The 17,978-nt window shown below is 38.8% G+C and overlaps 1 protein-coding gene and 1 long non-coding RNA gene across 2 annotated transcripts; both read left to right on the forward strand.

Moving 5' to 3' along the window:
• Positions 1-193: 193 nt before the first annotated feature.
• Positions 194-1,068, forward strand: LOC121802650 (protein IRREGULAR XYLEM 15-like). The gene is made up of 2 exons (XM_042202330.1): positions 194-313; positions 703-1,068. Exons 1-2 carry the CDS (start codon positions 194-196, stop codon positions 1,066-1,068), a joined length of 486 nt encoding a protein of 161 aa, XP_042058264.1.
• Positions 1,069-2,154: 1,086 nt separating this feature from the next.
• Positions 2,155-3,073, forward strand: LOC121802935. Its single transcript, XR_006050879.1, has 2 exons — positions 2,155-2,369; positions 2,871-3,073. It is a non-coding gene; the product is annotated as an uncharacterized LOC121802935 (long non-coding RNA).
• Positions 3,074-17,978: the final 14,905 nt, after the last annotated feature.

Consider the following 17,978-nt stretch of genomic DNA (forward strand, 5'->3'; position numbering starts at 1 on the left):
TTTATATTGAACTAAACATAATGGTCCAACCCCATCGCCATTAATTACTGGGCCAAACAAATTAAGTGAACGAGCTCATTCCAACTTCTAGGCTTCTAGCCATTTATCCCATGGATTCAACCAAACCGGTGTGAAGGCGGTCCACTGGTTAATCGAAATTTGAATAAATATTAGTGAAATCACTATTGGAAACATGGGTGAGATTAGGGGTGGGAATACGGGCATCCATGGATACCCGTCCTGCAAAAACCGGGTACCCAAATCCGAAAATCATCTAAATGTCTATCCAAAATCCGACCCGATATATGTTCGGGTACTCCAATACCCACCTCGGGTATCCATATCCGACGTATCGGATCCCAAATACCCGACTCTTTACATGTGTTTAATAACTAATAAAAAATTCAAATTTTATATATTAATATAAATATAGGACTAAAGTCACATTTTGGTCATTAACATATAGCGATTTTTTGATTTTGGTCCAAAACATTATCTTTTAAATTATTCGGTCCCTCACAAATAAAAACGGGTCACATTTGGTCCATTTTGGACGGTTCCGTCAAATTTTTGACGGTTTTAATTACCGGGTCACAAATCCGTCACAAATCCGTCATTAACTGGGAGAAACTGATCCGTCACAAATCCGTCACTAATCTGTCACTAATTGGGAGAAATTGATTCGGCAAATTTTTGACGGAGTTCATCATTCTCCACCACGGAGCGTCGGCGGGGCCTTTCTACCGTGTGTGGCTCTTCGTCTTCGTCCTCTTCTTCATCTTCACCTTCGCCTTCACCCTCCTCACCACCAGGGACGCCGTCGGCCTAGAATTCCAAATCCAGCCTCCCAGCTCCGTCTTCGACGCGCTTCTCCACTACGCCGCCCTCAACGCCTCCTCCATCGGCCGCATGTCCGCCGATGAGCTGAACATCGTCGCCGCCGTGCTCCGCCGCTGCGCCAACTCCTGCAACCTCCTCGTCTTCGGGCTTAGCCACGAAACCCTACTGTGGAATTCCTTCAACCACAACGGCCGCACCGTGTTCTCGCACGTATTAGTGACGGATTAGTGACGGATCAGTGATGGATCGGTTTCTCCCAGTTAGTGACGAATTAGTGACGGATTTGTGACCCGGTAATTAAAACCGTAAAAAATTTGACGGAACCGTCCAAAATGGACCAAATGTGACCTGTTTTTATTTGTGAGGGACCGAATAATTCAAAAGATAATGTTTTGGACCAAAATAAAAAAAAGCGCTATATGTTAAGGACCAAAATGAGACTTTAGTGTAAATTTATTATTTTTTTTTAATTATGTATTTTTTTTATTTTTTTAGGATTTTAAATTGTAATTTTATTTTATTTAATGAAGTATGTTTTTATTAATTGAATTTGTTGGAAATAAAAATAAAAAATGAAATTGAATGAATAGTTAAGGGAAGAGATGATTAAGAGACGGTTAACAGATGGAGGGTTGCAGGTGTTGTCTCTTAGTTAAAAGATGGGATGAAAAATACAGTGGGGTCCATGAATAGTTAAGAGATGAGACGGTTAAGAGACGGAGTTGCGGATGGCCTAACAAATTGTTTCCCCTCTCGTTTGTCTTGTCATCATTGTTCATTATGTTATACTCATGATCTTTACAATCATCAATCAACTAACACAAGCTCAAGATATATATATATAGGATTGTATTCAAATCCTTTTCACCTTATATATCCTTTCTCCTTTTTACTCTCATCCATGGATTTCAATGCATCTAATGGCTTAAATTTTAAACTGAAATTATCAAAAAAATTTAATTTTCAACGCTTGGGGGTGAAATAGGGATTAATCAAATTTGTTAGTTATGGAATTGTCCATGAATTACTCCTTTTAGGCTGTATGCAGTTTCAACAAATGATTTCTTCCCAATTTCTCGCTGATTTCTTTCTCCAGCACTAGGGGTGAGCAAAAAAACCGGAAACTGAATATCCGAACCGAACCAAACCGAAATTTTGAAATTCGGTTCGGTTTTGAAATTTTGAAAATTTCGGTTTTTCGGTTCGGTTCGGTTCGGAGAAAAAAAAAAAACCGAAAAACCAAAAAACCGAATTTTATTTTAATATAATATTATCTATATATATATATACTCCCAAATCTGTAACCCTAAAGGAGGCCGCCTCTTTTTCTCTCATTCTTCACTCTCTAACCCTAGAACTCTAGAAGATTTCTTCCTGTCTCCTTTCTCCTCCCCAAGCTAGCAAAGCCTCCAACCCTTCTCCTATCTCTACCCATCCTGTCGCCTCCAGCCTTGAACCCCGTTCTCATTCCCGTCGCCCCGCCCTAGCGGTCACCTCCGCCCGCCATCCACGCCTTCTTCCATAAGAAGGTAAAATCTCCACTCACCTCTTTAATTCCTGTTTAATTTGTTAAGAGATTGTACTTGGATTTTTTATTTAAGTTTGTGTATTTCTTCACAGCTCTGTGCAAATTTAAAATAAGTCCAAAGTTCTTGTATTTACATGTTAATGTGTAAGTTAATATTTATTTACAAATGATTAAATTGTTTAATTTGTTTAATTTGCTTAACTCTACTTTGATGTTTGAAAATGAGTATCTGAAATATTAATCAGATACGTAATTAGGGAAGCTGCATTCATATGGTGAAATTGAGAATTATGATTGAACTAATCAATTCAGGTCTGTTGAAATTGAGAATTACGATTGTACTAATCAATTCAGATGTGCCGTCCATTGCCCATGTTTTAAAATTTTTTATATTTCAATTTTCTGAACCCCTATGCCCTTTAGTCTTTATTACTATTTTCTTGGAAATTCATGAATTCTCCATCTCATTATCAATTACTTAAGAGATTGTTTTGTTTTTCAGATTTAACTATGGACAAAGGATTGGGCCAAAGTTCCTCCCTTCGTACTTGGAAATATGAGCAAGAATGTAAATAAAACTTTGAAGTTATTGATGATTGAATACTTGTAGTGAAATCTCAATTAGTTGTTGAAACTTAGAAGCTGGAAGCATAGAAGACTTGAATGTTTATAATTTGTTGAGGAGTAAAACTTTATTTTAGTTGATATTGTTATTGTAGCCTAAATACTTATCTGTAATTCTGTTCTGTTTTTTCCCCAGAATTTCGGTTTAGATTTTTTGGTTTTTCAGTTTTTTATATAATTTCGGTTTTTCGGTTTAATTCGGGTTTTTAAGTTTGGTTTTCGGTTTTTCGATTTTTTGGTTTTCGGTTTTTCGGTTTTCGGTTTTCGGTTTCGGTTCGGTTTCAATTTTAGCCTAAATTCAGTTTTTCGGGTTCGGTTCGGTTTGGGCGAAAAACCGAACCGAAACCCGAATGCACACCCCTATCCAGCACGCCGCTTTTAATTTTGATAATTTCAGTTCGAGAAATTGGCAGTTCACGATTATAGATCGTAGATTGTGCACGCCAGTGCTTTGTGAATCAAACGCAGACAATTGTAGATTGTGCACGATTGGTCGATAATCAATGGAAGAAGGTTATTCACCCGCTTCTCGCTCATGTTTAGTGGTTTTGACGATTTCATTTTGTAATTGAATATCGGTCGTAATACATAATCAGTGTAGAGCTTCGAGATCGTTTTTCATGTTGGTGTGCGTCTGTTCTCAGTCGCATTACATAATCTGTGTAGATCAGCAAAATAATGCATTAACCATAGGCATATAATGCACAGATTATACAAGGTAATGTACAAACAAATAATGAAGAGATTAAACCAAGTAATGCACATCAACATATTCCATGTACTCTTCAACAATAAAAACCACCAGTTACATGATGCATACACCAGGATATGCTTATGCATATAAATATTCATATAATGTGCGGAACCATTACAATAATGAACACACGAATATTGCATTAATGTTTACAACAATGACCACCAAAATACAAATAATGACTACATAAGTTAAAATAATGCACACATTTATGAAAATAATGTACAAAATAATGCACACATTTATTCATCGAGTTTATAAAGCGGAAGTAAGCATAATTCATGAATATAGGGAAGTAATGCATTCCCATATGCTCGTAATGCACTGATTATACAATGTAATGGACGAAAAATTATTTCAGCTGTGGTTGTCAGTTAAAAACAAAAAACAACTTAATTCATTCTACTATTAAAATAATGCAACCACATCGGCACATAATGAATAGATTGTATCAATTAATGACAGACAAATATATTATCTACTCCTCATCAATATAACACAACAGCACAACAGATGACAGTACCAATTACTAGCTTTATTCATTGCCACGATGCATTATACATGTTATATAATGATACATACATACAAATAAATGAACAAACACGTTTATTTATAAATATTAAACTTCTCCATCCGCAATGCCAACAATGACCAACGGCAGATTTGGATTATTCTAGAGTTGAATATAATGAATGTGTATAGGCATATAATGCATACATTTTTCCAAATAATGCACATACACATATTCCATGTTCTCTACCCCTGCCGAGTTTCATGTTTCATCAGAAATCCCAACGTCAAATGGACGTCTTCTCATCCAGATCAAGGCTTCCACCCCCGGACAATCCAATTTTGAACGCGCTCAGCACCCAGTAGGCAAGTTGACCAGGAATCTCCTTAGCATCGAAACACAAGATTGCCTCAAATCCGAGTTCAGCCACGGATTCCCTTTGCTGCGGCAATAGACTCTTTAAACATGTCAAAAACTCGGCAGGGGTACGTCGACAGTGCAAATAGTCGTCCCTTCTGCCTTTATTCTTCTTGTCGTCACTTTCATTTTGGGCACTACTGCTTGGTGCATTCGTTAGTCTTTCGCGGAATTTTTGGGCAAGTCCAACAGGCAGTAGATCATCTACTGCGTTTTCTATGTCGATCCGAAGTAGCTTTGTCCCTGTCCAGCAGCACCAACATGCATCAAGAAACGTGCAATGTAATGTATACCAAATAGATGTATATTGTTTAAATAATTTCAACAAATGAACATGAAAATTACAACACAAACTTAGCCAATGTCCAACAATAGATATACTGTATTCATTTATGTAAATAATGCAGTGACATATAATTATAGTATAAAGAATGTAAGAATTACTAACTTTAATCTTGGACTATATAACACAGAAGTACACATAAGACATGCTTATAGGAAAATAATGCATTAAACATAGGCATATAATGCACAGATTATACAAGGTAATGTACAAACAAATAATGAAGAGATTAAACCAAGTAATGCACATCAACATATTCCATGTACTCTTCAACAATAAAAACCACCAATTACATAATGCATACACCAGGATATGCTGATGCATATAAATATTCATATAATGTGCGGAACCATTACAATAATGAACACACGAATATTGCATTAATGTTTACAACAATGACCACCAATATACAAATAATTACTACATAAGTTAAAATAATGCACACATTTATGAAAATAATGTACAAAATAATGCACACATTTATTCATTGAGTTTATAAAGCGGAAGTAAGCATAATTCATGCATATAGGGCAGTAATGCATTCTCATATGCTCGTAATGCATTGATTATACAATGTAATGGACGAAAAATTATTTCAGCTGTGGTTGTCAGTTAAAAACAAAAAACAACTTAATTCATTCTACTATTAAAATAATGCAACCACATCGGCACATAATGAATAGATTGTATTAATTAATGACAGACAAATATATTATCTATTCCTCATCAATATAACACAACAGCACAACAGATGACAGTACCAATTACTAGCTTTATTCATTGCCACGATGCATTATACATGTTATATAATGATACATACACACAAATAAATGAACAAACACGTTTATTTATAAATATTAAACTTCTCCATCCACAATGCCAACAATGACCAACGGCATATTTGGATTATTCTGGAGTTGAATATAATGGATGTGTATAGCATATAATGCATACATTTTTCCAAGTAATGCACATACACATATTCCATGTTCTCTACAACAATGAAACACCCCAGTAATGAAGATTAATAATACAGGATACGGTGATGCATATAAATATTCATCTAATGTGGAGAACCATTGCATCAATGAAGACACTAACATTGCATAAAAATTAACAATACTGCCTAAGAGCATCTCCAGTGGTTGCCCGTCCCACTCGGACATCCACTAGGACTTCCCAAAAATACCTCCTGCCACGTCACTAGGACTTTCCATCCCACTGCCACGTCACTAGGACTTCCCGTGCACAATTCGCCCTTCCCACTAGGACTTCCCGCAATAAAATAAATCACAAATTCACAAATTATTATGCAATTTACGTTTACGGAACTAAAAATTTCAACACGAATAAGAACGGGAAAATTTAACAACTTCATTAAAAAAACACTTTAACAACTTCATTAAAAAAACATACATGATTTAAAGAAAACATACATCAACGTCAACCCCTCCGCGCCCAAACCTCTTCGATAATATCGTGCTGAAGTCGAACATGTGCATCTGTTTGCCGCATGTCGGCAAATGCACGCAACCGCTGAACCTCTCCATGAGGTACCCCCATATTCACATTCGCGGTGGCCACGTCGTGACTTGGACCTATACCCGTATTATCTTCATTGGTCCACTGAGTCAGTTCCTCAGCTTCGTTTTCGACAATCATGTTGTGCATTATGATACATGCGTACATGACATCGCCGATATTGGGAATATACCACTGTCGTGCAGGACCCTTCACTACCGCCCATCGACTCTGGAGAACACCAAATGCCCGCTCCACATCCTTGCGCGCTGCTTCCTGACGGCTCGCAAAGTATGTCTTCTTTTCTCCGAGCGGATGCTTGATTGACTTCACAAAGACGGGCCAGTTTGGGTATATCCCATCCGCCAAATAGTATCTCATATTGTACTGGTTGCCGTTGGCGACGAAACTGATGGCGGGACCAACGCCATTGCACTGATCGTTGAACAGGGGCGACGACTGGAGAACGTTGATGTCGTTGTTCGACCCGGCGACTCTGAAATAAGCATGCCATATCCACAGCCGGTAGTCAGCTACAGCTTCAAGGATCATCGTGGGATGCTTGGCTTTGAAGCCGGTAGTGTATATCCCCTTCCAGGCGGCGGGGCAGTTCTTCCACTCCCAATGCATACAATCTATGCTGCCCAACATCCCAGGGAACCCGTGCACCGACCCATGCATATCTATCAGGCTCTGGCAGTCTTCAGGGCTCGGACTACGAAGATACCGCTCCCCGAATATCGCTCTCACGCCTGCGCAAAAATTATGCAGACACTCGATGGCTGTCGACTCGCCAATGTGGAGGTACTCGTCGAACATGTCGGCCGCGCCTCCGTACGCCAGTTGTCTGATTGCGACAGTGCACTTCTGTAAGGGCGTGAGTCCGGGTTTGCCCGTTGCATCCTCCCTGATCCTAAAATACAGGTATCTTCTCTCTAAAGCACCCACGATATGCATAAACAGCGGACGATGCATCCTAAAATGCCGCCGGAATAAGGCATCCCCAAAACGCGGCTGCGGGGCAAAGTAGTCCTGATACAACCGAATATGTGCAGCAATGCGGTCACGGGGTACTGTAGTTCGATGATAGATCGGACGAGGTACCGCCGCCTGCTGTCGCCGCTGCTCCCTCTGCTGTAGCAGCCTATCTATCGCACCTTCCACAGCGACCTCGATTTCATCCTCGCTATCACTGTCACTAGTCATTCTAGATATACTTGAAAATAGAGATGTAGAGAGAGAAACCTGTTAACACAAGTGGTGCGAATGAAATGAAGTTCAACGAGCCGTATATATAGAGTTAAAAAAAATTCAAAAATCAAAAATATCGGACGTCCGACCGGACGTCCTACCCCCACCCCACAATGGCGCCCGTCCACTCGGACGTCCCTCGGATATCCGAGGACGTCCGACGTCCTACCTTGATGGGCGTATCCGACCCCTTTTGCCACAATGGCGGACGTCCGGTCGCCCGTCGCCGACGTCCGAGCCGGACGTCCGCCGCTGGAGATGCTCTAACAGCATACAAATAATGAATACTTAAGTTAAATTAATGCACACAATTATGTAAATAATGTACAAACGAGCCTATAACATGTTCGATTACAAATCAAATATGGCGAGCACAGACACAGAGCAACAGCCCAACGGAAGCTCACCTCTTCGTTCGATTGCTGGGAATTTGACGGTCTTCCTCTTTTGCTCATTCCGAAATCTGCGCGGGACAGGAAACAATGAAAACCCAATAATATTTTTGTCAAGCAATACGAAAGGGTGATGGTAATCGGGTGAATCAAGGTGTGGGTTTCGACAAACCCTGTTGAAACCCGTAAAATAAACGCCCGGAAAAAGGGTTTCGACAAACCATACCTCCTATTAAGCGGCAGTAAAATCTTGTTGAAAATCAGAAGCGAAATTGGACGTCAAAGCAAACACCGGTTGAATTTCAGAGAAATAGGCGAGTTTTTGACTTGGGGCGGCTAGGGTTTGGTCGCGGTATGGAATTTGGGAAGACGAACGAGATAATCGGGAGAGAGATATGATGCCTGCTGTGTTGAGTGGATGGAAAGTAGTGGGTATATCCCGCTTAAATTTCACACAATACGTTTTCAATAATTTTGGGTGGATCAATTTACGAATTCACCCTCATGATGCACGAAATTGATCAAATAATGCACGGCGGGATCCTATCTAAGATTACAATCAGGACCGTCCATCCTCCTAATCCTACGCTCCAGATTTCGAAGAAACTTAAATGACACGTGGCATCAATCTAACCGTCGGATGACAAAATCGTGGGGCTGAGATCAAGAAGGAAAAATGAGGAAATATGCAAAAAGGAAATGAATACATCCCTATATATATATAGGATTTGGTTCAAATACTAACTATTTAGTGAAATAACTAATACCATCTTAATAGCCGTTTGATTTGGGTGATCTTATGGCCTTAAATTGATACAAACTTATAATTACTAAATATTTAAAATTAAGAAAAAATCAAACAAGGATAATTATGTAAATCTATATTAGTGACTGTTACTAAATCCCATAATTGTCTCTTCCTTTCCATTTTGATTATGATTCCACGATTTGCCTCCATTAATTCACATATTAGATGTCTACCTACAAATACAACTCATATTCCTACACATAAATCTCATCACATTCATCTCTCTTCTCGTGTCTTCCTGCCAGGAACTCCAACTACGCAAAAATGGGCAGATATCTAAACTATTTTTTTATTTGTATGTACATCAATGTTGTTCGAGGCAAATATCAATCCAGTCTTGTGCAAATATCAATCCAATCCAGTCCAAATATCATGTCTTGTTTTATGGAGCTGTAGAACTATTTTGTCGTTTCCGATAATTTTCTTGTGCGCTCTGCACACCAATATTGTTCAAGATTAATTTGACTGCAAAACTATCAAAATATCTATGCCTTTTTAAGTTGTTTGTAAATCAATGTTCTTTAATTTTAGTATCACTTTAAATTTTTATAATTATCAATGCACTTCGAATAAAATATGACCACTGACATTATTCCCAATAAAATAATTATTGCATGGAGCATTAAAAATGATGTGTTGCTATATTAACAGTACACAATGTAGTCACAAATTCCTTAAAAAAGCTGCATATAATAATCATCCAGTAAAACACATCATCCGGAAAATAACAACAGAAAACATCATCTTCATAACAACAGCCAAAAACACCATCTAGAACTCAAAACAAATGATCTAGAAGATCAGACACATTGGAGAACTAATATAATTAAATCAACTTTCACTTAGGCTTCTTGCACATCAAATCTGCCACAAGCTTATCTATCTTGGTCCTCTTCTCTTTATTATCATTGAAATATTTCTTCACACAATCCTTAACGTCAACAGAATGGTAATTGAAGTCTGTCGTCAGCAAGGCCTTGCAGTATTTACCGCGCATATTCTGCAGATTCTTCATAGATTGTAAAATCTCTACAAATTTTGAACGATTGATGTCTGTCGTCTGTTGAATGGTAATTGAAGTCTGTCGTCTGTTGAATGGTAATGTAAAAGTTCTCCAAACCCCATTTCTGTAACTGCTGCTATTTGTTTTTCATTCAAAGATTGTAAAATCTCTACAAATTTTCTTGTATTCCTCTTGATTACGAGCGTTGCCCCATCATCAGTTGCATCATTACTATTGATTACAACGATTGCAGTTGAGGCTTTATTACGCTTTGTACCTATAATGTTTACAATGATTGACATTAACATTTATAATATCTACATAGCTAGTACGAAACTTCACTACAATAGAGGAGATACATCAATACAAGGGAGATATCAAACTTTCTTACATAAAAAAAGAGCAGATATACATCAACACAACAGATACATCAACAAAAGAGGAGATACATCAACACATCACTTAAATGAAGGCCAAAATTTCTTTTTTTTTCATCAACACAGCAGATACATCACTACAAAAGAGGGGATACATCACATTTACGCTTTGTACCTATAATGTTTACAATGATTGACATTAACATTTATAATATCTACATAGCTAGTACGAAACATCACTACAATAGAGGAGATACATCAATACAAGGGAGATATCAAACTTTCTTCCATAAAAAAAGAGCAGATATACATCAACACAACAGATACATCAACAAAAGAGGTGATACATCAACACATCACTTAAATGAAGTCCAAAATTTCTTTTTTTTCATCAACACAGCAGATACATCACTACAAAAGAGGGGATACATCACAATTACGCTTTGTACCTATATTGTTTACAATGATTGACATTAACATTTATAATATCTACATAGCTAGTACGAAACCTCACTACAATAGAGGAGATACATCAATACAAGGGAGATATCAAACTTTCTTACATCAAAAAAGAGCAGATATACATCCACACAGCAGATACATCACTACAAAAGAGGGGATACCTCACAATTACTATGGCAAGAGATCAATATTGTCTTCTAAATGTCAGGAGAAATTTCAAATCAAATGTGCAACGAACTAGCTTCTACAATATCTAAACAATACATAGGACAAATCAATACAACAAAACAACACACGGCGTTCATTATCACCAAAACAAGTAATAGATTCACTGGACAAACTCCAGTGATACCCAATTGTAATCGGCCAAAATAGTGTGACATTTTCGGAAAAACCCAAAATCTAAACAATACATTGGACAAATCAATACAACAAGACAACACACGACCTTCATTATCACCAAAACAAGTAATAGATTCACTGGACAAACTCCATTGATACTCAATTGTAATCGCCGAAAACAGTGTGACATTTTCGGAGTTCACATAAATGAACACCAATGGAAGCAAATTTCTACCGAAAACACCAAATTAAGAACGAAGAACAGAAAACATAGACATTAAATCACCTCCAGATGATTGCCCAACATGTTTCGCAGCCATTCTCTTCAACCGGGACATTGTTGTTCGATGATAATTGATGCCGGAGAGAGATTGAATCTGTTTGCTTCAACACTAGGGTCCGCCTGCTTTAGTGGTTGAGGGAGAGAGAGTGAATACATTCCTAGAATAAGAAGCATGATTGATCGGAAAATTAGGGGAGAGGGAGCAAGAGAACATACGAAAGACCAATATCCAGAAATCTCGTTGCCAACCGAAAAAAAAAATGGACTACATTTTAAAATGTGACTCAATTACCCTCTTTAGATATTTCTCCCAAACTATATTGCCATCCGTTTAACTTAATTAGAAGCACACGATTTCAAAATCGTATGACATATATTTGGTAGTTGTTATTTACTTAAGGATGGTATCACCCTAGTCAAACCCTATATATATATATATAGGTTAGTGATCAAGATATAACTAATCTTAAGTGTATAACTAGAGAACAAATCTCAGTCACACATCTTAATACTTCAAATTAATCTTATGGCTTAAATAATCTTGTAGATTTTTATAAAAAATAATAGCCAAAGGGCATTTTTGGAATTCAATATCTCAAATGTATCAACGTGAATTGTGTTCTGCGCATTTGTACAATCTGAATCTGAATTGTCTCCGGCCACCGCCATGGCCGGCCTCTCCGCCGCCGCCGCCGCACATGCGCCGGTTCTTCCCCTGAAGGCGTCCTCCGCCGGACAGTTCGCGGCGATGACGGCTGCGGTGAACACCATTTTAGATGACGGCAATATCTTGATAATTACTTAGTTATTGCATTTGGATTGGGTGACTTCATTATTCCAGATAAAGAAATGAAAATAAAAGCTGAGATTAAGATTCTAAGTGATGACATGCCATCGCAATTTTTGAAATTCTCTTGATCCGAAAGTCGGGAATTCCATTTTGCATTATATATTTTCTAAGTGGAGATAACATTTTTTCTTTCCACTTTCGCTCGGCTTTAGCTCGAAAATGATTTAAGTAAAAAAATTAATTAGTAATTTCTACCGAAATGGATTGGGATTGAAAATTATTCAAGGGTTCTAATATCAGTTTTAGGATTTTCTTCCTATGTACTAGTTGAATTAGGTATATGGCTGGTGTAATTCTCCAAAAATAATTATAACTTGATCAGAAACTGGATGCTTAGATGTATGGCTGAGTTGATGAATCCATAACCTTGATAAGAGAAGTGCATGCTAAAATAGCCGTGGTGTTTCTCAATGGAGAAATTGTCAAATTGAAGGGGATTTTGAATACTTCACTCTTGTTTACAAAACAAATCACTCTTATTTACAAAACATATCACTAGAAATTGTTTACCCAGTTCGATACAATGTGTATCTACGTCTGGGGGCGATGCCAAGCCAGGGATTTCACTATATAATTTCAGGATAAGCATAATTTAACAATGAGGGAGCACCTCTATTTATAAGCAACTAGAGAGCCATAATTCTAGTCAAACTAGGAAACATATATCACAAGGAAAAAATACTTCAAGGAAACAAATCCTAAACATGGTAGGAGATAAATTAGGCTCCATAATTAACAATCTCCCACTTGGAGACTAATAACTGCTAAACAACCATTTCTTCGTGATCGCATCCCTTCATCCGCTTAGCATCGCCTAACCTTCTCTTTAAGTTCCAAGGCCAATTGAAGCTATGCATAGCTTCAATTTCTCTAAGGTCACCACCTTAGTAAACATGTCTGCAGGATTCTCACTTCCAAGTATCTTCACAAGTTGCAGGATTTTCATCTCCACTAGGTGTCGGATGTAATGATACTTCAACTCCACATGCTTTGTCCTAGAATGAAACGCTAGATTCTTCGCCAAGAAAACAGCACTCTGACTATCACTGTAGAGTATGCTACTCTTGTTCTCCTTCCCAAGTTCATCTAAGAAACTCTGCAACCACACCATCTCCTTGCTTGCCTCTGTCGCAGCTACATATTCAGCCTCCGTAGTAGACAAAGCAACGGTCTTCTGCAACTTAGAAGTCCATGAAATAGCAGTACCACCATAAGTAAATACATACCCGGTTGTGCTTCTTCTTCCATCAAGATCATTGGACGCCAAGTCTGCATCCACATAACCTGCCAGCTCGACATTCTTGCCATTGAAACATAAGACACTTTCTGTAGTACCTCTCAAGTATCGAAGGATCCATTTAACTGCTTCCCAATGTTGCTTGCCCGGATCACCCATGAACCGGCTCACTACTCCCACTGCTTGTGCAATATCAGGCCTCGTACACACCATTGCATACATAATACTGCCAATTGCTGAAGCATAAGGAATTCTCTTCATTTCAACACATTCTTCTTTTGTACTCGGCGACTCCTTCTTTGACAGCTTAAAGTGACTGCCTAAAGGCACACTTACTGGCTTCGAATTATCCATGTTGAATCTTTCCAAAACCTTACCAATATAAGCAGCTTGCGAAAGATACAATTTTCCTGCCGCCTTGTCATGCTCGATTCTCATGCCCAAAATTTGATTAGCCTCTCCAAGATCTTTCATGGAGAATTGTTCAGACAATTGCCTTTCAACTTATCCATCTCCTTTTGATCACCTCCTGCGATCAACATATCATCAACATATAATAACAGGATAAGATAGCTCTTGTCAAACCTCTTGTAGTAACAACAATGGTCAGCGTAGCATCTTTTATAGCCAATCTTCATCATGAATCCATCAAACTTCTTGTACCACAGCTTTGGAGCTTGCTTTAAACCATACAAGCTCTTCTTCAACTTGCACACAAGATTTTCCATTCCTTTTACTACGAATCCTTCAGGCTGTGTCATGTACAACTCATCCTCCAAATCACCATGAAGGAATGCCGTCTTTACATCCATCTGATGTAACAATAGATTTTCTGCAACTACCATACTCAACACTAAACGAATAGTAGTTAGTTTCACAACAGGAGTGAACACATCTGTATAATCAATACCGTATCGTTGCTCAAATCCCTTGACAACCAGCCTAGCCTTGTAGCGCTTGCTACCATCAGCTTCAGCTTTGATTCGATAGACCCACTTGCAATGCAATGCCTTTTTACCTTTAGGAAGTTCCACAAGCTCCCATGTGCCATTCAGGAGAAGAGAGGCAAACTCGTCATCCATGGCAATTTTCCACCTTCGTTTATCAGGGCCTTCTCCTGCCTCTGCATAACACTCGGGCTCACCACCATCAGTAAGTAACAAATAGAAATTAGAGGGCGAGTACCTATTAGGTGCACGTCGCTCTCTAGTCGATTTAGGCAGCAGAATAGTCGGTGGTGGAGTGCTTGGTTCTTCTTCAAGCACCTCTTCAGCATTCTGACTCTCCTTGCTCCCACTCGAGTTTGAGATGTCTAGCTCGACCACTTGTGGCTCAGAACTGCTGGGACTCGACGCCTCCAATCTATCCTTGTACAATACATGTTCATTGAAAATGACATCTCTACTGCGAATAACCTTTCGGTTCTGCTCATCCCAGAGTCTATAACCGAACTCATCGCCTCCATAACCAATGAATGTACACTTAATAGATTTAGCATCCAACTTACTTCTCTCAATGGAACTAACATGAGCATAAGCAACACAACCAAAGATGCGTAGGAAAGATAGATTTACCTCTTTTCCTGTCCAAACCTCCTCGGGTATCCGAAACTCCAAGGGAACTGATGGACCTCTATTAATTAGGAATGCAGCTGTGTTGACTGCATCTGCCCAAAAACTCTTTGGCAATCCACTTTTCAACCTCATGCATCTTGCTCGCTCATTCAACATTCTGTTCATGCGCTCTGCGATTCCATTCTGCTGTGGAGTTCCTTTCACAGTTTTCTCCATGCGGATTCCATTCTCGGCGCAAAACTCCTTGAACTTTGCAAGTTCATATTCTCCTCCATTATCGGATCTTAGACACTTCACCTTCAGCCCGGTTTCAGTTTCAACAAGTGCTTTCCATTTCCTGAAAGCGTCAAACGCATCGGATTTACTCTTCAGAAAATAAACCCATAGCTTTCGAGTAGAGTCGTCGATGAAAGTCATATAATATTCAGAGCCTCCTAGGGACTTCACAGGTGCTGGTCCCCATAGATCGGTGTGGACCATCTCCAACTTTTGTGTCTTCAATTTTCTGCCTCCTCTTGAGAAACTCACCATTTTCTGTTTCCCAAACACGCAATCCTCGCACAGGCCAACTTCAACAGTTTTCAGGCCAGGCAGTAAACCTCTTGAGCACATTATCTGCATCCCTTTCTCGCTCGTGTGGCCAAGACGACAGTGCCACAAATCTGCATTATTTGCCTCACTTGCAATATCAATGCAATCTTTGGAGTTAGTTGTGGTATACAACGTACCCTCCTTCTTACCTCGAGCTACTATCATAGCTCCCTTGGTAATCTTCCAATTGTTGCAGCCAAACGTCACGGTGTACCCTTCTGCATCAAGCTGCCCAATCGAAATCAAACTTCTCTGCAATCCAGGAATGTGTCTAACTCCATTCAGTTTTATCACGGATCCATTGGACGTCACTACCTTCACGTTTCCCTTTCCCACGATATCTAAGGGCTCGTCATCAGCTAGATGTACCTTCCCAAAATCGCCAGAAACGTAGTCTTCCATTATCTCCACATTGCTGCAAGAGTGGAACGATGCTCCAGAATCCAATACCCACGATTTCATCGGACTACTGACACTCAAGACCAGCGCCTCGCCAGCGTCATCAGACATGGTAGCGTTTGTTGTCTTCTTGTTCTTTTGATCCTTATTCTTATACTTCTTCGGTGCCTCACACTGATTTCTAAAATTCCCAAACTCATCACAATTCCAGCATTTAACTTTATCAAAATCCTTCTTGGATTGGCTCCTTCCTCTGGAATTTGATCTTCCACGATTTTGCTTTCCCTTCGATCTGCCTCTATGTTCTGTATTCAGTGCTGATCCCGAAGTAGAAGATCATGATTCTCTCTGGCGAACTTCCTCACCAATCATCAGATCTCTTACTCTGTCAACTGTTAAGTTTGTCTCTGCAGCAGTAACTGCTGTCACTGTGCCAGCCCAACTCTCAGGCAGAGACGATAGCAAAATCAGGGCACGAATTTCATCATCGAATTTTATATCAACCGAGTTCAGTTGCGAAGTAATCATGTTGAACTCGTTGAGATGTTGTTGCACCAGCTTTCCCTCTTGCATTCTAAAATTAAACAATCGTCTAATCAGATGTACCTTGTTTGCCGTTGATGGTTTCTGATACATGTCCTCCAAGATCTTCATCATCTCCTTTGTCGACTTTGCTGCAGTCGTGTGATAAGCCACATCCTTGGACAACGATAGCCTAATCGCGCTCATCGCTTTTCTGTCCAGCAGCTCCCACTCCTCCTGTTCCATCTTTTCGGGTTTTGTTTTTAAAGGCTTCCAGAGATCTTTACCGTACAGGTAATCCTCAATCTGCATCTTCCAAAATCCGAAATCAGATCCGTCGAACTTCTCTACAGCAATTTTCTCGTCGATCCCCATCGTGATTTCTGCCTCTTAAACCCTAGGCTCTGATACCAGTTGTTGGGAAATAAACACAGGCAATCACGAATATGAAAGAGAATGAACACAAGAAATTGTTTACCCAGTTCGATACAATGTGTATCTACGTCTGGGGGCGATGCCAAGCCAGGGATTTCACTATATAATTTCAGGATAAGCATAATTTAACAATGAGGGAGCACCTCTATTTATAAGCAACTAGAGAGCCATAATTCTAGTCAAACTAGGAAACATATATCACAAGGAAAAAATACTTCAAGGAAACAAATCCTAAACATGGTAGGAGATAAATTAGGCTCCATAATTAACAACTCTTACTCAGATTTTATTTCACTCTTGTTCACAAAACACATCACTCTTACTCAGATTTTACTTCACTCTTGTTCACAAAACACATCACTCTTACTCAGATTTTACTTCACTCTTGTTCACAAACCACATCACTCGTAGCATGACTTTACTTCACTCTTGTTTACAAAACACATCACTCTTAATGTGATTTTACTTCACTCTTATTTACAAAACACATCACTCTTAGCATGATTTTACTTCACTCTTGTTTACAAAACACATTACTCTTATTGTGATTTTACTTCACTCTTGTTTACAAAACACATCACTCTTATTGTAATTTTATTTCACTCTTGTTTACAAAACACATCACTCTTAGCATGATTTCTACTTATAATGGAGTAGAAAAGATCCACTGGAAATTAATCCATATTTACTGACAAATTTGATTACATTAAACTCAATTTCCTATGCTAAAGTAAAAGTTCCCCCTAGGACTAAGCTACATCACTAGTCTCTTTACTCTGACTAAATGAACTCAATAATAAAGTTATAGTATTAATTGGTTGGGTCATTATTCACGGATTAATTAAACTGTTCATAAAGATAATACTAACAAAAGAAAAGACAAGCGGCTGCTGAGTTGACTGTTGAATTATGGG

Source organism: Salvia splendens, chromosome 5 (genome assembly GCF_004379255.2).
Source record: "Salvia splendens isolate huo1 chromosome 5, SspV2, whole genome shotgun sequence".
Lineage (NCBI taxonomy): Eukaryota > Viridiplantae > Streptophyta > Magnoliopsida > Lamiales > Lamiaceae > Salvia > Salvia splendens.